This window comes from Etheostoma cragini, chromosome 9 (assembly GCF_013103735.1).
Source record: "Etheostoma cragini isolate CJK2018 chromosome 9, CSU_Ecrag_1.0, whole genome shotgun sequence".
NCBI lineage: Eukaryota > Metazoa > Chordata > Actinopteri > Perciformes > Percidae > Etheostoma > Etheostoma cragini.
Window position 1 is genome coordinate 4,792,384 of NC_048415.1, and position 23,752 is coordinate 4,816,135.

General features: G+C 38.9%; 2 protein-coding genes across 2 annotated transcripts; one reads left to right on the top strand and one right to left on the bottom strand.

The window, feature by feature from the left end:
• Nucleotides 1-461: 461 nt before the first annotated feature.
• stxbp3 (syntaxin binding protein 3) lies at nt 462-12,592 on the bottom strand. The gene is made up of 19 exons (XM_034881014.1): nt 12,491-12,592; nt 11,183-11,232; nt 10,911-10,992; nt 10,712-10,788; nt 10,537-10,609; nt 10,305-10,405; nt 9,374-9,519; nt 8,889-8,976; nt 8,430-8,554; nt 7,827-7,925; nt 7,676-7,739; nt 7,504-7,569; nt 7,163-7,243; nt 6,210-6,345; nt 5,242-5,348; nt 4,967-5,065; nt 3,243-3,328; nt 1,512-1,660; nt 462-1,155 (listed from the first exon to the last, which is right to left on the bottom strand). Exons 1-19 carry the CDS (start codon nt 12,534-12,536, stop codon nt 1,052-1,054), a joined length of 1,779 nt encoding a protein of 592 aa, XP_034736905.1. The 5' UTR covers nt 12,537-12,592; the 3' UTR covers nt 462-1,051.
• A 1,557-nt stretch (nt 12,593-14,149) lies between these two features.
• Nucleotides 14,150-23,091, top strand: LOC117950551 (fibronectin type III domain-containing protein 7-like). The gene is made up of 14 exons (XM_034881681.1): nt 14,150-14,301; nt 14,483-14,495; nt 14,594-14,854; nt 15,438-15,698; nt 16,795-17,055; nt 18,483-18,746; nt 19,075-19,329; nt 19,418-19,675; nt 19,904-20,158; nt 20,398-20,652; nt 21,194-21,454; nt 21,797-21,826; nt 21,984-22,021; nt 22,278-23,091. Exons 1-13 carry the CDS (start codon nt 14,248-14,250, stop codon nt 22,013-22,015), a joined length of 2,460 nt encoding a protein of 819 aa, XP_034737572.1. The 5' UTR covers nt 14,150-14,247; the 3' UTR covers nt 22,016-22,021; nt 22,278-23,091.
• The last annotated feature ends 661 nt before the right edge of the window (nt 23,092-23,752 follow it).

The window sequence follows — 23,752 nt, forward strand, 5'->3', positions numbered from 1 at the left end:
AATCTTAAATAAGTCTTTAATCTAAATGACATGTAACAAAAGTATAATGCCTGCAGAAGTAGGGCAGATTTGATCTGTAATGTTACAGAAACCTCATTGTCTTTTTGTCTTCACCTATTGTCGGTTCAGCAGGTATGAATGCTCATGTGGACTGATTGAATGTGTTTCTGTTGATAAAAGGGCTTTTTTTGTCATAAGTATTAAGTTACTGCTGTTTTGATGGACCAAGGGGATTAAGTGCTTTTACAATCATTCTTTCAACAAGTTAGTTTACCGTATGTAAACTTTTGTACAACATGCTGGAGTTTGTTGTCTATAGTTGATTAGGGTCAATGCTTGTTAAATATCTTGAACCAGGTTTTAATTGTTACTTTTAAAGTTCACCTTGCTCATCATTTCAGCTTCCTACCAATCCCAAAACAAGGCACCATTAACTGTAATAAGAACGCAGACCAGATTTTAACCATTTGATCTGTTTATTAGTCAGTTTTTCATTTCAAGAAAAATGTAAATACTCTTATGTTAAAAACACTCTTCAAAATTACATAAGGTGTGACTGAAAAAGTCAGAATGACACAGCAGGGACTCAGTGCTTACAAACATTATATACATTAGCTTTGTGCTACTTTCCACCGACATTCTGTCTCTGAGAGTTTCTCAGAGGTCAACATGTAACATAACTAACATCTTTTTTTTAATGGACAATGCCGATAGGAAAATTAGACAGTTTTTTTTTTTCGTTAAGTGTTTATACTATGAGCTTCATAATCAAATGATATTTTGCAAAGTATAAATGCCATTAGCAGGCCATCATCTTAGTTGTTGACCAAGTTAAAAAGAGAAATTGGCGTTGTGTCTACTGGAAATATGCGCTGGGTTTAAAAAAAAAAAAAAAAGGGTGAAAGACAAAAAAAGAATAAAGAAAGAGAAGTATAAAAAGGTAAATTCCCTTCAGTCTTCCATTCAGGAAGATGAGTTGAGTGCACTGTGCTGAGTAATATGAGATGTAGGAAGGCAGGGGAAATTTGGGGAGGTGTTAGTTGGACACCAGTCAGGCATTGCTCCTTTCCTCTATTTTAAAGGTCTCCATGGGGCCTTTGCTAAGAGCCTTGATGTCATCCAGGAGACCAGTTGGGGTCAAAATATGAGAAGACCCTGAAAAGACAAAAAAAAAGTGTAAAGCACCATTACATGCCAAATTAGAGCATACGTCATTTCAATATCCCGACAGGCTCAAGTAAGTGGTGTAAAACAGCTAGTAATACTACAATTCAGTGGGTGTTTCCAGTCCAAAAGACTAAATTAATTGAAGTTTATAATACTGTATCAAACCCACCTTTTGTTTATTTGCATGGCCACAACTCAACAATACACCAACTAGATTTCATCACAACTACATAAGTGTAGTTAGAAAGTTCTCCAGGACTTTTTATGTGAAATCAAAGTGCTGAAAATGCAAATATTTTACATGGCCACAGAAATAATCTGTGTAATCTTGTATCAATGCTCACCTATGATGACCTCACAGGATTTTACTGCCTGGGTGACCTCATAGGCACAGCGCATCTCAGAGTAGCTGATTCCTCCTACAACAAAAATGATGAGGCGTGAGCCGGTCCGGCGGTCGTCCTGAGAGCTGGCTTTGTGCTTCTGACGGGCACTGTGGAGTACAAGGTGGTCAACAGACATTTACCAAGAGATACAAAACGTGACAGTTGCATGTGCAAATTGAGGTGGAAGTAGTGGGATTGAACACCAATGATCCCAATATGATCCCGCAAATGAAACTCCTGAAATATAAAAAACGCCAAACAAGATATTTGCAGCCAGTGCAAACCACACACACCATACTAACAGCTGAGGCTGAAAGTAGTAGCATGAATCACCACTAGAGGGCACTACCTTATCACTTGTTTACTGTCTGGATTTGTCTGTATATAAATGGACAAAGCATCTGGTTTGGCAAAGTGCTGCAAATGCAGAAGTTCCTTAAACCTGCATTCTATCTGAATTCCAGCAGAGGGGGACAAATGTGATTGCAAAATAAGGTCGGTTTCTGTAGAGGTTTATGAAAAAGTGACACTTCTCACTTGATTTATTACCTCTTTAAACATTTTTATAATGGATTTTTGGTCTCAATCGCTAGTTTTAAAAGGTCCCATGATACGTTGCTCTTTGGATGCTTTTATGTAGACCTTAGTGGTCGCCTAATACTGTATCTAAAGTCTTTTTCCCAAAATTCAGCGACTTACAGTGCAGAATTACAGTCACTAGAGCCAGTCCCACAATGAGCATTCCTTAGTATGTACCATTTCTGAGTCGGTTGCTTTTGAGGAGGAAAGAAGGGGGGGTGGAGGGTGGGGGTGTGGCCTTGACCTACTGCCACTTTGTCCCACCCATAAAAGAGAGAGACATTATGGAGCAAATTCTCTGGGCAGCACAGCAGAGAAAAGGGAGGTAGCCTTGCCTTTTATGAGATCATAAGGAGCAAGGTTTCCTCCCTTTCTCAGATTTTTCTGTTTCCAGATCGGCCCATCTGAGCTTTCAGTTTCTCAAAGGCAGAACAGGATACCCAGGGCTCGGTATCACCATTTCTAACCACTCGTGACCATTGGCAGACTGGGGGAACTGTTATTAATGTCAAAAAACCTCATAAAGTAACATTTTCATGGCATGGGACCATTAGGTCTTCTGCAACACAGAATGATGTTTATTTTTTTAAATAATGGTCTTGTTGATTTTAAAATCGGCAATAAAACTGGGAGTGTTTTAAGGCATGGCTATGATGTGATTGCCAGTATGTAGTATTACAAGGATGTAACATAACGTAGAGTGTAAGCAGCTCCCTCACTCCTCCCTCTCATCTGAAATAGTCACATCCGCAACCAGGATGGCTGCACCCGTAACGGCAAACTCAACAACTCAAAGCAGAGCTCCACAAACCAATGGGTGACATCACACATGCTCTGTTCACTAATTTTACAGTCAATGGTAAAAACAAAAAAGGATATTTTGTGTGTAAAACATGTCCCTTTTGAGTGACAGTATAAAGAAATGTAGATTTATTTCTAAGAAGTGTTCCAACACATGTAAACAAGGCATGAGCATTGGACATTAAGTTAGCAATTGGGATGAACCCGTAAAGATCACAGCATTTTTAAAAGAATTTATATTTATCCCCAGAAACTAACTTACCAAGGTCTAGTGTAATAAAAAAAAAAGAAAAGAAAAAAAAGTTGTACCTGACAGCCCCGGAGCCATTCCAGGCAGCAGGACACTCAGACTGGTGTGGCCACTCTGTGGTGTCCAGTTTGTTCTCCACGGCATCCTGAAAGTAACAGACTTGTTATACATCTGTCATTTGTAAAAGTTAAGTCCCATGGAGAAAGAAAACCATTTGGGCAAGCCAATACACACATTTGACTTTCACTTTAATGAAAGTAAAAAGACAGTCTGTTAACTACTTTGAAGTAGAAGACCCCTCTGTGACCAAGAAACCAGCAGCAGGTGCAATCTTTGGACTGGCATGACCATTTCTCATGAAAAGTACAAGATGCATCAGTGGAGGATGTCAAAATACAGCCTAAAGAACACTTTTAAGTCTCAGAGACTTTCAATTTTAGCTAAACTGAAGACTAAACAGATTATGCATATCCACTTCTGGCACTTATAGCATGTCTCTGAAAATTACACAGATTTGTTTTGGTCGATTTCCTGCTGCAAAAGGAAACTCTTCACCACAGTTTACATTAAACCAGGTGCTTGGGTGTTGAAGACTGCTCAGAAATGGCTTTTTCAGGTGTTAAAAGAAAAGGGAAGTCACAATGAGGAGAAGACACAAGGAACGTTTCATGTTGTAGATCAGCCAAATGTCCTGCTTTTTGGAACATTACAATCAAATTACAGTACATGCAAATCCCATCTGTAAACAAAATTGCAACAATGAGCCTTCCCAGCTGGTAAGCTACAGACTTAAGATTTTGTTTTTAAGACAATTTCAACTTTCTTTGGGACCAGTTTCCTTAATGGGCATCACTTGACATACTAACATGTGGAATTTCACTTCTGTGCAATTACAAAACTCAAATTAAGTAATTAAGTTTCAGAATGAACCTTATTAGGAGAAGCGCTGCCTCTTAGTTCCCCATCTATTTCAGAGAATTAGACTCAACAGCAGATTATTAAATGTAACAGTCTCAGACCCGTTATATTAATAACGGCTTACAATCTAAAAACAAGCGGCCACAAGCAAACTTCCTCCAAGACAGTGTGAAAGGTAGGTTAACAGTAATGTGTGCGTAGCATGTATCTTTTTACAGTGACATCTTACCTCTGTTTTAACACAAAACATGTCACCTCACTACAATAACCTCTTCTATGGAAGGCGTTTGCATACATACTGTAAACATATTTGAGGATCAGTACAGCAGGATGTTGCTGAAACAAATGGAACATCCCCAGGGATCAACACACAAGTGGTGCATTACTGTCCCTTGTGGATGCTGAGATAATGTCTTTTACAAATGGATAAGGAAGTACAGAAGAAACATACTGTATATGTGACACTGCCTAACCTCTTTTTGTGGTTTCATAGTTCTATTCATCATTTTCACTGACCTAGATCGGGCCACATGTTGAGATTTGTAAGAGATAACTTAGTTTGATGCCAGAACTCCTTTTTCCTTCCTATTCTACATCCCATCTTTACCAACTTTAAATCACTGCTTCATAGTTGCATCCAAAACCTTTTCTCTGCAGTCATGCTACCTTATTTATTATTACATCCATAATTGCTAAGCCTCCTGTTTAGCAAAGCAAATCCAATCAGAGAGAGTTTTCAAAGAGCTGTATGTAAATTGTATAAAATAAAAAAAAAGGTGTAAATGCAATGTAATCATGCAGAAATGATAACTGCTAATACTTTGTATAATACAACATACAATCTGGAAAATCTGCTCTCACTGACCTCCATCACATCTTTTATAACAGGAGTCCATCTGGAAAGGTTATAAGTCTGATCCTGGGAACGATCCCGTCTAGTTGGTTTGCGAGAGAAGAAACTAGGCTAGAAAACAAAAGTACAAGAAACAGTAATCAGTGTTCAGTTGAGACTAATCCGAACAAATGACAAGACAAGAAAAAAAGATTTTATTTTTTTTTTGTTTTTAGAAAAGAAAAAGGAAACCCATTTATCTTCATTAGTATTTTAACCCATGGTTATGCTTCTTCTTCTACACATACCGATGTGATGATGGGGACCCCCAGCTCTTTCCAGTTCAGGATAAATTCGCGTTCGTCCTCGATCTTAACATGCTGGATGAGTTTGCTTAAGTTCTCGTCGGTTGTTCCTGTTTACACAAACCAAACAAACCAGTGTAAAAATTAAAATTGCGTCCATTCGCAGCCATTCAAGTCTATGCCTGATATTCCACCAGATCTTTTTTAATTAAGACAACGACAGAAAAGAGAAGGTGTGAAGTTTAATTCCAGGAGTGCTTGGAGTGGAGGGTAAATACTAATTTAATAAACATGTGATTGTTCTGGAAAGTATATGTAGAGATGGTAGCACTTGTTTTCTACTTAAGAGTGACATGACACTGCCATGACACAGTCATGACGCATGAACCCTAACTTTAACCCTAACCATAACCACAACGTTTCATAACAAAACCGAATGACACGGACTTAAAAAGCATTATGTCATAAACGTGACATGTTAATAAGGTTTCATGACACGTTTATGACAGTGTCATGTCATGTTATGTAGAAAACCAGAAGCAGCACAGCCAGTGGCTTTTAGTTTATTATGGCTGCATCCACTTAGTCAAATAATTAAAAATCAAGGTCTTGATCAACAAGGACGTCCATTTTAGTTCCATTTTATGGTCTTGGAAAATTATATCTACATTCTTGTGGCATATTTGTGTGTATATTTTGTAATGTGGTCTATAAAATAATGTGAAAAAAATAAAAATAAAATGAACTAATGGATTAGTCTATGAAATGTTAGGACTTGTAGTCATCAGTGAATTTCTTTCAGAAAATCCTTTATATTATTGTCTCATACGGTACTTTACATATCTTCTGGTAACCCTGCACACGAAAAGGTCCCTGAAACTGAAAACTACAAAGCAAAATGAAGGTTTACAGAATGCTCATGAAAGGACAGTTGAAGGAGACCAGTCTGCAGCAGGAGAAGTTTGCTGTACCGTTGAGGCTGAAGATGTAGAGCAGCACAGCTCTGATCTTGTCGTGGGTGCTGTATGGGTTGAGCAGCACAGGCAGCAGGGTCCTCATGGGATCTTTCACCTTCACCCCCTCCACGTCTAATCCCACTGCAAGGTCCTAAACAGATACAAACCTTATTTTACAGTGCTGCTTATAAATTTAGCAACCCATTTTCTTTGTGAATGAATAATGTATTGTAAATAAATAATTGGCATGGGGTACTTTCCATAAATTAGTCTCTCAATCTGAATCAAACCAGCTACTAGGCTAACTAAAACAAAGCAATGCCAATCTCTGGGTATGGTGAAGGGTTTGTGATGATGTGAGAGTATTTTAATTCCAAAGGCCAAGGGAACCTTATCAGGATGCATAGTATCCTGGATCCATGAAATAACTGGCCTTTAAAAATAAAACTATGCCTGCCTCTATGGGAATTTAACATAGGGGTGTGTATACCTATTCACCCTGTATTTTAAGGAAGAACATTTATTTATTTATGATACATTATTCATTCATAAAGAAAATGGCCATCCTTAATGGTTGGCCCAACGTTTATTCCTCTTTTTAGTCAACTTTAGCATGTGTTCCTAAACTTACGGGCAGCACTGTATAGTTTGTTTAGGCAGGAAATATTGTGAATGTTTGCATGTTTTTATTTATTCACAAAGCTCCACATATTTCTCATTTGGATTCTGACTAGTACAACTAACACACTTCACATGTATCTCTTAAGGTCTAACTGGGTAAATAACTACAGAAAGGTACTCAGTCTCCTGCTCAAAGGAAAATGCTTGTTCTCATGAGGTTTTCTACCTTGCAAATGTTAGACCTACTCTATAAACCACTGCACCCACTGACTTGTTCAATCAAGGTTAAGTGGTAAAAAATACTTGCCACTTGTTCCACCAAAACAGATGATGGATCACACACAGACCTGTTCAGCTTTGCAGAGTTTCTCCACGTTGTTTGCGAAATGGCGCATGCAGTCCTCAGCCAACTGCAGATGAATGGTTTTCTAGAATTCAGACAGGGAGAAAAGTTGAAAAAATATGAAAAGAACTATGTACAAGCATTGTTACTGAGTGGAAGACAAATATATTTATCACAGATTCCAGAAACTGTGACTTTCTGTTTTGCTTCTAAACATGGTGAAGTCATCCCCACATGATAGCAGGCTTTGGAGTCTCCCCACCCAACCACAACATAATGATCACTTGACTCTAGAATTAGAGATACCACTCCAAAAGCAACGGAATTACTATTGGTGCCCCATACCTCAGTGACTTGTTTACGGAACGCAGGCATCTTCTTCATCATCTGGGCCAAATTGCTAATAGTAATCTGAAAACCAAAAAAGAAAAGAAATATTTGCACAATACATTTTAAGGAGGAAATACACAGCTCAAGAGATCGGGGACGCCGATGAGAAGAAACCACAGCCCTATACCTTCCCATCTGGCTTCCCTTCTTTCTTGCTAGCAGATATTTCTTTTACCAACTTGCGGATTTGTCTATAGTGAGAAGGAAAAAAGGGGTTAGTGTTGGGATGTCGACGACTGTAACGGGACACTGCCATTGTTCAGAACTTGCTCACTTACTCTGAGACGTCAGCAATGTGCTTGTGCCTCAGCTTCACCCAGAGCATGTCGTCCTCATTCAGCAAGGCCTGCTTCTCTGAGCCATCTTTAGCCTTGTACCTGGCAACATAAACAACCAGATAGTTGGTTGTTAGTAGGGCTGCACAATACACAGTTTTTTGTTTTTGAAATCGTCATTGAGATATCAAATGTTGCAATATACACATCACAAAAGGCTGTAACATATTGCAAAAGGCAAAAAGATTTAAGAATTGAAAGAAAATATCAGTGGAAAATGGCACTTTAAAAGTAACTTGTTCTCCTTTTAGTGGTGTATTTCATGATAAAATGAAAAGTTCAATAAAAGATCATAATGATTTACTTTTATTTGTTTAAATTCAACAAGCAACTTTCTGTATTGTTTATTGCAAGTAATATCGTTATACTTAACCACATTATTGCATGTTTCATATTTTCCTCATATCTTGCAGCCCTAGTTGTTAGCTAGGAATGTATTGTCTACATTTAAGAAACACCTTGTCCGCCATATGAGCATGGGGCGATGCTCATGTTTATTGTGTATGTGTGACTATGGTGAGATTCAGTAGGAAAAGCTTGTATTACTTGTAGGTGTCGTTCTGGATATCAATGAGGTCGTAAGCCATGGCCTGGTAGGTCAGCTCATGCAGGATGGGGCTGACGGGGTCAATACCTCTCTCCACTATCAGCAGCTGGGCCTGGGTCTTTTCCTTGTGATAGGGTGAGGGGGGGCAGCGGGGGGAGGCAAACAGATAAAGAGTAAATATTATACCGCATTTTCTATAGAAATCAAAACCCAGGGGTTATTGTCTGACGGTGACATTTAGCCTTTTACCTTTCTTTATGTGATACTGCTGAGCTGCTTTTCCATTTTCAAATTTCTGGTAAAGAGCAACTACATACTCTGCTTAAGGCAAAGAAGGGAATCTTCTCCGCTTTTACAGGCTTTCAGTGGAAAATAATAGTCATTTCAGGGTCAGATTTACTCCCTGGGCTAAGATCTTGTGTATTCTGTCAACATGCTTTGTTCAGCAGGTGTCTCACCTTTTTCTTGCCACTGTCATCCAGCTCATAGTGTTTGGCCAGTTTGTTGTCCACCATCTCAGCAAGGATCTTGGCATTCACCATGTTGCTGTTATGATATAAATTGTTTTCAATTAGTTATTACAGTTACAATGATACACATCAAGGCTGCACTGATGAAGCTTTTGCTTTTGTTTCACATGGTTTGACTGGCTTGTGTATGTGTATATTTTGTATGTATATTGTGGGGAAAATAAACTCGTACTTCATGTAAGATAATAAAAGCCACACATTGATGTCGTTTGGATTCACATTTCAATTTTAAGACGTGTTAAGGTCCAGCAAGGTGAAGAGCCGCTTACAACTGTATTTAAGCTTCATTTCTTTTCTGCCAGTTATGTTACATATTCTTTGGTCACGATTCCAGCTTTTCCGATAAAAAGTCTCACTATGCTTGGGGGCTGAGGTGTGTTGTAAGCTGAGGAACCAAGTCTTCTCTGGCTTACTTCTTGTATCTGACCCCGGGGTACTCGTCCAACGTGGCACAGAGCGTGACAAGCTGGTCTGCGAGTGTCTCCAGTGTCTTAGTTTTGTCCTGACTTTTGGGACTGTAGATTCTTTGGAAAGCCCCCGGATTATCACATGTGAACACCTGAAAAGAATTCAACACACCAGAATAAAAAAAAAATATTCTCTCTATGTACTCTAAATGTAGTCATAAAATAAAGCAAATTGTGGATATTTTATTCTTCAAGAACTTAACACCTGATAATCAACAGAAATCAATAACTCTGATTTACTGAAATTTCAAAACAAGTGAAAACCTAAAAGGCCTTTTTTTTTTTTTTTTTTAATACGGAGAACAACCAGTTACAGTTCCCAAGCCACTGGTGTAATACAAAGTTTGTCAAATCATTAAGTCATAGCTTAAAGCAGATAACGCCCATTGGAGTCCCTGACAATTAGGGCTGGGCGATAGAGAGAAAATCATATAATCACAATATTTTTGACCAAAAACCTTAATATCACTTGAAAATTGTACTCTTGATTACTTTTGCTTCCACTAAATGTTTACGCACTGAGATTTTTGATAAATAATCATCAGTAATTTGGATATAATGACTTAGTGGGTAAAGGCAAATAATAGAACAGTTGCAACAGTCTGGTAAGTTCAGAAAAGTACATCACTTTACTATAATGCAGCCTTTAAAACCAGGAAAAGACAACACTTAAGCAAAATCTAAGACAATATCTAGTCTCATATCACAATATTGATATATTGCCTAGGTCTACTTAAAGTACTGCAAATCTCTTTCACCCATTGGCAAGACACTGAACACCACATTAGTTTTCCCTCATTTAACAAATAGTCTGATTAAACAGAGGAAATGGAGAATTACAAAAGAACATGAAAGAACAAACTCCTTAACCACTCACTTGTGCCTCCTGTGGCATGAAGGACATGTTTATTTCCTTACAGACTCGTATGTACTTTGCACAACACTGCTTCATGTTGTTGAACAGGTCATCGGGACAGTCTGTGGGACCAAAAAGCTTTTAGTTTGTATCTAACCTGTTTATCAACACAAATAAAAAAATTATCAAAACAACATATTGATTATGTTGGATAAATAATTTGACAGTTATTTTCCTACTGTATTTTACTTACAGTCCGTGAAATAGACATATGCTGCTTTATATTTAGGTTTGGTCTTGAAGTCAGCAATGAAGGCATCAACACACTATGAAAAAAAAATTGATTTGAGATCACCAGAATGAAAATTTGCAGCAAATAGAAACTTCAATCCAACCAGCAATATCATTACAGGGATATAAAGGCAAACCTGAGCGGTTGGTGACATGAAGTAGATGGCCTTCATTTCTGGAACAGGCTCTCTGCTTTTGAACAGGTCCTCCACGACTAAAGAAACAACATATTTATTTGAACAGAGTAGCTACAGAAATCCACATACAGAATGCAGTTAGTTTGGTTTATTACCTGTATTATATCACAAAGAGTGTTTTACTGTTCTGGGAACCTACTTGTTATTTTTTCTGACATCAGATCGGACATTTTGCAGCATGATGAGAGGAGCTTGGTGGTGAAGGGGTCTAGAATCAATACCTGGGAAGAAGATAAATAGGTATTGGTCAGTTAAGCGATGTATCACGCTGTAATATGTTGCCAGAAATTGCAATTCTATGCCGAGTTACAGTGCACAAGTGGAATCTATCAAATAAAAGTTGGATCTGTGGTGTTGAGGTAGTGCAATTACAATCATAGACTGCATTGAGTACAAGGAAGATTTTCCTACCTTCCATACTTCAGAGTTCTTGCAGTCTGTAATAATTGTATCTTTTATTCCTGAAAGAGACACAGAACATGACTTGGGAATAACAACATTACTGAAACCAGAAAAAGAAAACTTACTGTTCATGACGACCCTATCTGAGCTGTAGCTTGGTTCTACTGCGGAAGCACTACAGAGTCTAAGTGATTCAAACTTCAAAATGTTTAGCTACATCATCTCCTGATCAACTAAACATACATTGATTGGGCTAGTTCCAGACTTGTGTATAGAACTGTTTGCCATTGAGTTTCATGTAATTTTGCGGTCTTCAAATTTGTGATTTGTTATCATTTTTCGTATTTTACCGACTCCTAAATTACCACTGGAAACATTATGAATAAGGTCACAGCAGTTTTCATGAATGTTCCTAAATAAGCTATTCTATTATACTTGCATTATATGACCAACCATATTAGAGATATACTGTACGTGTGGATAGTTTAGAGTGATTACACTCTTTGGTTTATGAAATAAACGAAAGTGTGTTAAAAATGGAGACAGTTCAAGTGTATGTATCTTTATTGAAGTACACAACCTATTAGCTACATTAGGCTAACACTGCTGTAGTAATACAACTACCGCGTAATACATCCTAACGTCTTAATCTTCACTTTTTTAGATATTAATTCAACTTCATGGAGACTTTTTGGGGACTGTGATGCATATTGTAACCTTTATTATATCAGCTAAGTAAGTTCTGTTTACATTAGACTGGATCCGTTTTAGCTATCGGCTACATGTAGCGTTGCCAAAAAAATACGACAATTGAGTGTAAAGTTATAATTTTCCTTATTTTAACCTCAACCCAAGCTCTTAACCCCCAACAACCATCTCTGCGACATCTTTAACTAGGATGTTTTGCCTCATATCTGCACACAAGCCTGCAGATATGAGGCAAAACATTAGATATATGGCTATGAGGTGGGGCTCAGAGACAGAATTTGGCCTCATTCCGACTACTCTTTTCAAAAGTGGGATAACAACACTCCCTATCAGTATAGTTATAATAAACAAGAGTGCCAGGTGGAAACACAAGTGCCGTCTGTGATTATCCTATCAAGTCTCTATTTAACGGTATAAGTCGAGTCTTCACCCAATTCGGTTTAGTAAACTTCCGTTACGATAAACAGAAGCATGAAAATGTCCCTCCAAGATGCAAAGTCACAAACGGTAAATGTAATAGCACGTACTCAATAGCACTTTAAGTCAACAAAACGTTGTTTTATCCTATTTCACATGTACAATAAACCTCCCCCGTTTGGTTGAACTTACTTTTCCAAACTATTCTTTTCAGCCCGTGATCACTGCCCGTTGCCATCTTGTTTTTTTTGTGCGCCTCTTCCTCTTCCTGTCCCACCGTGGTAAAGTTGGTTTTATATTGGACGTTGGATATTCGACACATTCGATGCAGCTTGACATTTTGACCTAACTCAGCTAAATCCCTTACACATAACACAAAGCTTTTTCTTTTTCTTTTTTTTCAAAACAAACCCTTTGATTTTTAAAAATATTTTATAATGTTAGAAAATGCTACGAATCTGTCATGAAGCTTGGCTTAAAGTATACTTCATATTTATACTTTTTATTTTTAGTGTATACTTCACCTTTTGACCTATCTCAAAAACTCAGCTGAAGCTGAAGCTGTGAGCAACAGTGTGAAAAAACGTTACTGCTTACACTGATGTTGATATACATACAGGCTAGCAGGACGGTCTGGTTGTTCGCTGTACGTTTTGTTGGGAAAATGTGAGATGTTCGAGTCACACACGTCTCATCTTCATATCAGAAATCTGAATTTGGCGACGCACGTGTGACGTCAGCCCATTCTCGCTCCTGCTTGATCAGCGGCTTTCAGAGTCACATACTGTTATAAAGTCTGGCACATGGATGCTGCGATTGGTTGAAGTCCCGGGAAACTCTGGTTATTGGTCAAGTGAAAAACTAATTATGAAATTGAAGGATGTACTTAAAAGAAAAGAAGCTTTGTGTTATGTGTTTGGGAGTTAGCTTAGTTCAATAGAAGTGTTTTGAGATGGATAAGGTCAAAAGATGTTTTGAATGTGTTGAATAGCCAACGTCCAATATAAAACCAACTTTCCCCTGTCGTGAATGAGCTGTAGTTCTCTTACATCCATGGTGTAGTTTTTAAGAGGACACTATAGGCCAAACCGTGGCTGTATTATGTAATTTGAACATTGATCTGCTTTAGATATACTGTACATTATAATTTAAATTGGCAATTGTTATATATTTGAATCTATAACTGAAGCCAACCCCAACTAAAGGAATATTAACACACCCTATCACTGCTGGTCTGCCACAACTTTTTGTTGAAGGATGTGACTTTGATGAAGTAAAAAATTTAAAACAAAACAGTTAAACTTATGTTTAGTTAGCCTACATCTCCATACCTTGTATCTTTCAGAAACTCAATTTCCCAAATCTATTTGAAAAAAAACTATTCACATAGCTTCTTAATAAGTATAACTCTGTTAAGCAAAATAAATCCATTAAATGATTAGATAAGACAACGATTTGGAATTGAAACTAATACGTGTGGATTTTGTGAGGACACTGAAAGGACTGGTCATTTATTTTTCCATTGTATTCTGAAGCCTTAAGACTGGATACATAAGGGGCTTTGTCCTGGGTTCTTTGACCTAAAAACTTTATGTCACACCTCAATGAAGAAAGCGAGGGATTTGAGGCCTTAAGGTAGGGGAATCCAATTCCTTTGTCAGACCCCTATCATGCCACATTTTTTGGTATCATACATCCTTGAATATAGACTATCATGCCTATAGCTACAGAGGTGTTTCTTTCTCATGCTACCCAACCTTCACCTGCCCTAAGGTGCATCTCTCTGCTTCGCTATGACTGGACATTTCCCTCTAGTGGGAGGGACCAGATGCAGGTATTCCAACCAGCATAGACACGATCTCAAAAAAGGCCAGTTTAGAGTAAAGCACTTTCACAAAATCTAACAGAACCTGCAGAGCGTGAGAAAAAGTGAGACACAGAAGTGAAAAATGGGGCCTATGAAGTGGCTGGTGACTTTTGTCTGGCTGGGCATATGCTCACAGGTACAGTAATGGAATAACATTTGTTATAATAGATAACTAATTTCAAATTCATGCACAGAAATATTGAATTGAAATGAAAGGAGCACATGCAATGGAACCTTAAATAAATAGTTACTTACTTGATAGTAACTTGAATTTATTTAAACAATTGTTTATAATAATTTCTCATCTAAATTTGCAGGCTGCTGCCCAAGGTACTGTATGTTCTCTTTAACCATTTACACAGAATTTGTTTGTCAAGGTGCTGAACAGTTGTTATAACGATCACAGTTTCTTTCATTTCTCTCATCAGCTATCCAAGTATCCGTGTTCACAGTAACATCCAAGACTGCCATTCTCAGATGGACCAGGTTCTCTGGAGCCAGCTCATACAAGATCACTGTTGCCCCCCAAAACTCACCAAGCAACCCCATTGCTTTTGCCACGTTTGGGCCAAACACAGTACTGGGATCTGTCAACTCTCTGACCCCAAACATCCTTTATACATTTACAATTGAAGCCCTGGATAATTCCCAAGTGAGACTGAGCTCTGCAGTTGTTGATTCATTCACAGGTGAGCTACACTTATGTCCATACCAGTAATGTTTAAGCATTTAATAACACAAAGTCTATTTCGTGCTAACCCTGATGTTGAATTTTCCATTTTAAAATCAAACTGTTTTCGTACTAAAGGTTTTGGTGTTGCGTGTGTTTGGCTTTGTCTAAGTTTCATGTTGAAATATTTAGGCACACTAATTCACTGTCAACAGAGAAAACTGAACAAAATAGTGGATCCAGAACGATCACTACCATTACTATGTCAATTTAAACACTTAAATATAACTTTGTTGATGGGCAGATGACAATGACCACATAAGACCTACTTAGTTGCTATTAAAATATTTTAAGATGATTTATTTGATTGTTAAATTCAATTTCTGGCTTTCTCAGACGTACCCTGGGAGATGAGACGAATTAAAATGTTGTTTTCTAGTCCCTGACATTTTTGGGTCATAAGGTAGATTCCACAGCCAACTGTTGCTGAGAAGGTGGAACCCATCCCCCAACTCTCATTACCAAAATCTTTCTATTTGAAGTTAATTTGACAGTATTGTCCGCTTCTCGGATGCCATCTATGATCTGATTGTATATTTTAGCCCCTGATATAATGGAGCCCATCCAGACAGTGAAGCCAAAGGACAGCACAACCTTGATGGTGGGCTTCAGCTTGATGACCGGGGCGACTCGTTACATCATACGAATCCAGAATGATGATGGCTTTTTCAGAGAAGACGAAGTGTCCTCCTCCCCCGCTGAGATTGAGTCCCTCTTGCCATACACTGAGTACACGCTCAGCATCATGTCTGCAAACAGTGGAGGCCGGAGCCAGCCGTCTCTTCCTATGACTGCAAAGACAGGTACTTTTGTTTTGTCATGTTATCTTTATGTGTGCAGAATGTAAGATTTTCACTTCCACAGCTGGGAGTCAAAACCTCATAATTATATTCAGTATGAAAAAACACCCAAGTGGTGGTTTATGTTTGAAACTATTCCCACATTTATTGTGTACTGTTCTCATCAGTCCACATGACTTGCAGAAGGCACTTGATCTGCTTCATTGTCCCATAGCAGAGCCATTCTACACAGGACTGTGAGTGAATGTCTAAACACGTCATTGTCAGTGTTTGTGCAAATCCAAGTTCTTCTTAGCCCATAAATGCATCAACGCCCCTCACAGCCTCTCCTGGATCGGTGTCAACTATGCCTGACCGTTCTACGTCAAGCACAATGTATTGACCTTATCCTGAGAACATAGCTGTCACCACTCACCTCCCCACCCTCATCCTGGGAGGAAAAGCTGATCCACATGAGTAAAAACAACATGCTAAAAGCAGTTTTACCATTTTTGATCACTGTTTGCCATTATCACTTTCTTATTTCATTTCATTTCACAAATGTGGGCTACCTAATATGTTAGGTTTAAAATTAACTATACTATACATACATTTATTGAAAGATTCTTACATGTTCAAATTCTAAAGACATGCTTTTCAGTTACATTTTGGAATCAAACAACATGGAACAATGGCCTAATTTCACACATCTGAGGCGAATTGTTCACCTATAGTCAGAAAAAACATGAAAACTGATTTTCATACAGAAGGCATCTAAAGAAAAATTGGGGGACTCATAGTTATGTATGTAACTTGGATGTTGAGCAATTTGTGACAACATTGGTGAGTACTTAAAATATGTTGAGACCTGAGACTTAAATTTACAAAAATTAGGACTTGAGATTTGACTTGGACTTAACAGCTGCAAAACTTGACTTACTTGAAATTTGTCTCACTAAAGTCTTAGCCCCCCAAAACATGGCTTCAAATCTTAAAATAATAATGACTACATAGGAAACAGTCAAAGTAAAAATGCATCTTTAAGTATTAATGGTACAGCCTCCATTCCCAAAAATGTTCCATACATGTAAAACTTGTCAACCTTTCTTGTCCTCCACAGTTTTGCCTCCTCCTCAGATTTCCACCTCATCTCCCAACAATGACAGCATCATTGCATCCTGGGCCCCTGTTGCTCACGCTGTCCAGTACAGCCTTTCTATATACGACTTTGGCTCAGACACCTACGTAAAGCACAACACCTCCAACACCAATTTGACCATCTCTGGCCTGGCTGCTGGCACACTCTACGGCATCAAGGGTTTCGCCTGGGACCTCGAGGGCCGAGGGGGAGAGAAGAGTCTCTACATCAACCAAACAACAAGTAATGAGGCTTCTCTCTGTGTTTTTAAACTCTGTGAACGGCTGTGTACATGCAATCACTTACAACAGGAAAGACACAGGCAAGCTTCTCTAACTACATGCTCCATGTGCTTTTATAACACTACAGGGGTTCCTCGACCACTGTAAGGTTTAGTTGCAGTACCCAAGCTATTTTGGGCCCCACCTAACCAGAATGAATGTAACTAATAAGACTTTTCTCAGATCTTATGACTGTAGATTTCTTTAGCGAGATTTGGCTCTAAGCGTTTCCCAGGCCAGGTTGGAGATATAATCTCTCCACCTAGTCCTGGGTCTTTCCCGGGGCCTCCTCTTAGCATACAGTATGTGGTGATAATATTAGTCCAAAATGATGTAAAAAAAAGACACAAAACTACCACAAAGAGACAAAGAGATGCTAAACGACCAGAGAGGCCAAAAACAACTCCAACGGGAAAAAAAACTGATCAAAAAGAAACATAACACACAACAGAGAACTGCTATGTGTGATATATGTTCTTAAGTTTTAAGTGTGTCAGGGAACACTGAACCTCACCATCAAGGTTGTGCTATCCTTTGCTTTAGCTGTACAGGTAGACAAACACACATTCCCACCTTCAACTCATACCCGTTCCTTGATAGAGAACAGCAGAAACATTTTCTGACATTTAACCTCCGAATAGTCCCAAATCTAGTCGTTGTAAATAGAAAGAGACCTCAGCCACGACCTCCAGTCAGTACATATTTTGATAAAAATTATGATGTCATTATAACAATCGTTATAAAGTGAAATCATATATTTGCAAAGGAACATTAATTTATTCATTTAATTTTCCCAATTTATTGTGGGAATAGAAGTGGAAAATTCTAACTTTAGCCAACCTCTCTGAGTAGTAACAAAATATACAAATCCAGACATTAAAGGGATAGTTTGAATATTTTGAAGTGTGGTTGTGTGAGGTACTTCAGATAGTCAGTGTATTACTGACAATACATGGTAGTCACCCCCCCAGTTTGGAGCAGTCCCAACACGGAAGCTAAGCAATGTACCGCTGTGGACGGGGCCGACGCATATTTTAGTCACTTAAAAAATCCATTCAGGTTTAAATGTAGCTATGTTGAGAATATTTTTACCACGTTACCTTTCAGTCAGACAGCTTTTTCCAGCCTCCATCTTTGCTCTCCTCAAAGCAACCAGACTAATTTAACAAAAACAGTTATTACCTCTCAGAACACAGGAGTTGCTGGTCCACTGCTGTCTCAGTCGGTTAGTTTGTTGGTGCAATTGTGTGACTTGGGTGAAACTTAACTAAACCTTTATAACATCAATATCCCACAACAACAACAACACAAACAAACTAACCACTTATGTTTGTTGCATCATTTTGATGCATGTTTACTTAGCTCTACTTATACTTTACTTTTTTACAGGACCACCAGCGCCATCTATTGTCAATGTCTCTATTGTGACAAGTAATGGTGTGGCCGGACTCTCTGCCTCCTGGAAACTCAGTCAGGATGTTAATGGATCCATTCAGTACAACGTCATGAGTGACTATGGCCACACCTGTAACTCCACATCCAGCTCTTGCACCCTGTGGGCTGTGGGCTGTGGAGAGGTACACACTATCAAGGTCATTGCCATGAACGAGGCCGGACCCAGCGTCCCATCCAGCCCTGTCGTATTCATCACCTGTGAGTATTTGATATTTTAGATACTGATATACACAGCATTAGGTGGGATTAAATAAAGTAGTTTCTACGCAGGTAACTATTTGGTTGCAATAGGCCATTATGGGTAATGAATGAGCAAGCCGTATTCATGGGAAAAAGTATAAATAAGGATTTACTGCATTTATGCATCAATATGATGATACACATGTTTAGTGAGCAACATTCCCATCTAGCACCAGATATTTTACATCAGTGGTAGCTATGGACCTAAAATTAAAGCATTAGGCAGCTCTGAAAGCGCTGTCAGTATACGAGTGTAACTAAACTCCATGCTGTCCTGGACTGCCAGTCCCCTGCCCACCAGAGTCTTTGGCTCTCGTGGAGTCGACAGAAGGAAACTGCACGCTAACGTGGGGCACGGTGCCTCATGCCGACAGCTACGTGGCCTTCTTCAAGAGAGGTGACAGCACGGAGGAGACCTGCAACACCACCAACAACAACTGCAAATACCACTGCCTGTGTGGCCACACATACCTGCTGTCTGTGTTTGCGTACAATGAGGCTGGCATCAGTCCTCAAGGACAGATTCTCAACTATACCACCTGTAAGTAGCAGATGAGACGGATGATGATTCTGGTGATGACCATTATATGTCTATGTCTGTTTACTCGTGTATCACCTGTGTCTTTTAGTGCCCTGTTGTCCAGAGAATGTATCAGTCTCCGTGGTGAGCACTGACACTCTGGAGATCATGTGGAAGGCTTCGCGGGGGGCAGAGCTGTATGAGACTCGGGCTGCAGACAGTTCAGGGGTCATCCTGTGCAACGACACAGCGCCTGTATGCGCTCTCTCCGACCTTAAATGCGACAGTCCCTACAGTGTGGTGGTGACACCCTGCAATGAAATCAGTGGATGCAACCGTGCATGCAAAGCTCACAACAAAGACACAGGTACAAAACTAAATGTTTCACTTAAGTTCTGTTTATCTTGTGCAGAACTTTGTCAACTTTAGCTCCTAGCTTTCACATGGAACAGCAGGAAAATAATTATCCTATTTGACTGAAACTCCACAAAAACTTCAATATAGAGAGTACAATATCTGTGGGTTTTACCCTCAAAGGTACATCCTCGGTAAATCCATTTAACCTTTGATTCCTTCTTTCCTTTGTCGCTATCAGCTCCTTGCATGCCGGTGAATCTGTTGCTGGATCCGAAGAACTCCTCCTGCGTCAGCGTCAGCTGGACAGCAAACAACAGAGCTGCTACTTACACTGTGAGCGCGTCGGGAGATGACGGCCAACACACCTGCACCACCAGCGGAAACAGCTGTGACATCACTGACCTTCCATGTGGCTCCACTTATGAAGTCAGCGTCATAGCAACCAGCGCAGCCGGCCAGAGTTTAACCAGCTACTCTGACTCTCTGGAAACAGGTTGGTGGTCAAAGGTTTGGATTGATCCAAAGGTATTGAAAAACCAATACAAAAGCATGTTAGGGATGTGTTGGGCCACCTAAAGCCTCCAGAACAGTTTCAGTAGGCCTACTCCTTGGCATAGATTTTAGAAGTCCGTGCAATATGAATGCAAATATTTTTGTGACATAAACGCATACAGATGCAGATACGTATAGTAGCTTTGGGTTCCACCTCTAACATCCACATATGTCGTCTAGAACCCTGTTGCCCGATGAATCTAACAGTGGAACAGGAAACACAGGCAGTGAGCAGCATCTTGTGGTCTCACGCCAAGGGGGCGCATTCATTCATCACTTCCCTGACATCAACGCGTGGCCACGCCCGCTGCCACACCCAGGACTCCCACTGCCTCATGGGATGCATCACCTGTGGGACCAACTACACTGTCACCATGGAGGCGTTCAGCAAAAGCGGCCGGATGTCCAACTGCACCTATGAGGGTTTCTCGTCCAGTGAGTCATGATGTTTTCTACCACTGAGATGGAAAAATAACTTTATCACATTTGTTATCTAAACCTAAAAGAGTACTTATTTTAAGGTGTTACTTGTCACAAACAAGATAGAAAATACTAGTTGTCATTTTGTCCACAGACATAATGTGCTGGGGGAAAAAATCAACACTACTTATACAACTACTGGTTTAAATAGAGTCAGTTAAGGCTGCAATGTATACATGCTGTGTAACACACACACACACAAACAAAAAACTGTATTACTGTTCACTTATATTATTAATTTTAAAACATGTATGTAATGACTTATAAATTCAATATTTTAGTTGTAGAGTTAAAGTTTAAATAATACATCCTTCAGTCCAAATGCTGCTAAGATTTATAGCTGAAAGACTCAGTATGTGTCATGTTACTGTTTCTTTTCCAGTTGTCTTTGAAATTGTCTCTATGGGTTTTATTTATGTAATATCCCCCAACATAACCTTTCTGATAATAGACCAATCACTTCATCTCTGTCCCCCCCCCCCCCCCCCTTTCGTAGGTGCCTGCTGTCCGTCAGGTGTCAGGCTCTACAGTATAGCCGGGAACTCTCTGCGAGTGTACTGGCGCAGCGCTGGCAGCAGCCACAGCTACATCACAGAGATGGTGGGCAGCAACAACAACTACACCTGCACTGCCCCCCCCGGAGCGAGCAGCTGTGATGTTGGCAACATCCAGTGTGGGGACGTCTATCATGTAGTGGTGGCTCCGCTCACGCCAGAGGGCAGCAAAGTCCTGTTCTGCCCCCAGAGACTGTACTCAGGTATGACTGTGGGATTTTCAGTAATATTAAGCTGTGAGGAAATATTAGAATGTGAATTTTTATTTATTATTTTAGATTGTTTTTGGGGGGCTTTTCCCTTTATTATTGTGACATGGGTAGACATGAAAGGGGTGATCATCATGATGTTTTATAATGAAAATGCATAAAATAACACACAGTTGGTGGTACTTTTTCATTTGGTATACTTCTGTAAAAGAATTTCATTAGCTTTATTTGGGATCAGATTATCACACAACAGTAGCAAAATAAAGACAATTCAAACACTCTGAATATGGAACATTTTGACTAAAGTTGTTTTTGCTTTTGTCTCTCCTCTCTCAGTCACTTGCTCAGGGAGCAACGTTGGCACAGGTTAGTATCTGCATAAATATTAAGAATTTTAAGTCAAATTCACTGAAACCACCCAAAAAATTACTAGTAAAAAAGTTTAGAAAAACATTTTAAACATACATTAAAAATGTGTTAAAAAAACTTTTTTCTAATGTCACTTTAACCTGTTCTTCTGCAGTGATTTACAGAGGAAAGAGAAGTCTGGATTAACATACGGTAAGTTGAGTAAATATACAATAATTATAAGTAATAGGTTAATTTAAGTTAATTTATGAACACTCCCCTCTATTTAAGTCAAAATGATTACAGTATATCTATTACATAAGCCCATCTGCTGGTCACAATGAAACACTGTATGCATTTTTTTTTTTGCATCAAAATTCCAACACTGACTTAACACAATTTTAGCAAATATCCTCGAATACAAATAAACTTCTTGCAAACTGAATTTGACTGACTCTATTCTTAACAGATGCAACTTACTCCTTCACCTTTGTCATCCTCCTCTTCCTCCTGCTCTACTGAAATAAAGCCTTCACTGCATAGAAGAACAACTGTTATTCTGTGGCCATGATACATGGGTGATAGCATGATGAATAATAAGAAATACATGTTTGTGATATGATTACGTGTTTTAAACTTGCTTTTTAAATAATGTTCATATATCACGGCCAAACTAATCCATCACTGTGCCCTCAACAATCAAGCTCAAGCACTTAAATGACAAAAACAAGCCAACACAGAGAGTGCATTTTGTGTGTGCTGCTCAAAGTATATATCATGAGACAAAAGCATGGGTTTGTAAGAGTGTAATGTAGAGTTTCTCATGATAAAACCTTTGATTTACAAACAATTATACCTACATTGAAACGCAGTACCAAAAACGAAATTGTAATTCGGGTGATGGCGAATTATTTTATCCATGAGCTATTATTAAAGCTAAATAACAAAAATCTAATTGACAAAAAAAAATGAATAAGCAAATCCGTACCAGTGCTTCTCCACATAAAACAATTTAACCCCTTTCGTTTTAAGAATTATGAATTAGAAAATGTGTCAAATTTAAATAAAAAGGAATTGTAGGTGCAGCCCCAAGTACAAAGCCTCCTGATGAAAAGTGGCAGACACGGATCTATGTCACCTCTTCATCTATGTCACACTGTAGCGTATGATCTCTGCCGTGTGCTGTTGCCTGTTCTCAGGATGTATTTAACTGTATTGAATATGTGTCACTGTGGTTGTAAAATCCTGATGCATTATTCAATTAATAAAGAACTTCCAGCATCCTTTTCTTTGTTTTGTGGTTTGTTTTACACATAGATGCAGTGCTTAACAAAATAAAAGGTTAAATTAAACTATGATTCCTATGCTAATTCACTGAAATATTGTTTAATGTGTGTTTTTCTGTCTGGTTGTGCTGTTTGAATCCTCACCGTTGTATTTTTTGCCATAAAAATTACACAGTTCAGTAGTTATAAAAGGAATACCTAGTTTATGATAAGCTGTTATTTTGAAAGAAGTCCATCACAAAGAAGATCTCCTTCAACAATACTCTTTTTTTTTATTTTTCTCCCACATGTTTCACCTGCTATGAAGAAAGACGCCTGGCTGGAAGACCTTTTGTGTTCGGCTTGTTGCTTTTAGACTTTCGTAACTTGTCTGTTTGCTCAGCCACCTTGGTGGAGGGGTGTGTGCTAGTTTCATTACTGTAACAAGTCAGGTAAGCTTACCTCTCAGGGGGGAAAAAGCTACCAACAAATCAAATTTGGCTACATTACTTAAAATCTTCTAATGACCATACTAACAGCTCAGGATCCAGTCCTTAAGATTTGAAAGGCCAGATGGCTGTACCGTTTTCCACCATGAACTGTAAGTTATGAACAAATAGGATTACATACAGTGGGTACGGAAAGTATTCAGACCCCTTTAAATTTTTCACTCTTTGTT

Excerpts from the sequence above, each read along its gene's own strand:
- stxbp3 (XM_034881014.1), bottom strand. The coding sequence starts at position 12,536 with ATGGCAACGGGCAGTGATCACGGGCTGAAAAGAATAGTTTGGAAAA. Across the intron at positions 7,740-7,826 it reads CACATTGCTGACGTCTCAGA|ACAAATCCGCAAGTTGGTAA; the intron begins GTAAGTGAGCAA and ends TTCTCACTATAG. Across the intron at positions 3,329-4,966 it reads TTATAAAAGATGTGATGGAG|GATGCCGTGGAGAACAAACT; the intron begins GTCAGTGAGAGC and ends TGTTACTTTCAG.
- LOC117950551 (XM_034881681.1), top strand. The coding sequence starts at position 14,248 with ATGGGGCCTATGAAGTGGCTGGTGACTTTTGTCTGGCTGGGCATATGC. Across the intron at positions 17,056-18,482 it reads CTACATCAACCAAACAACAA|GACCACCAGCGCCATCTATT; the intron begins GTAATGAGGCTT and ends ACTTTTTTACAG. Across the intron at positions 19,330-19,417 it reads GATTCTCAACTATACCACCT|TGCCCTGTTGTCCAGAGAAT; the intron begins GTAAGTAGCAGA and ends TGTGTCTTTTAG.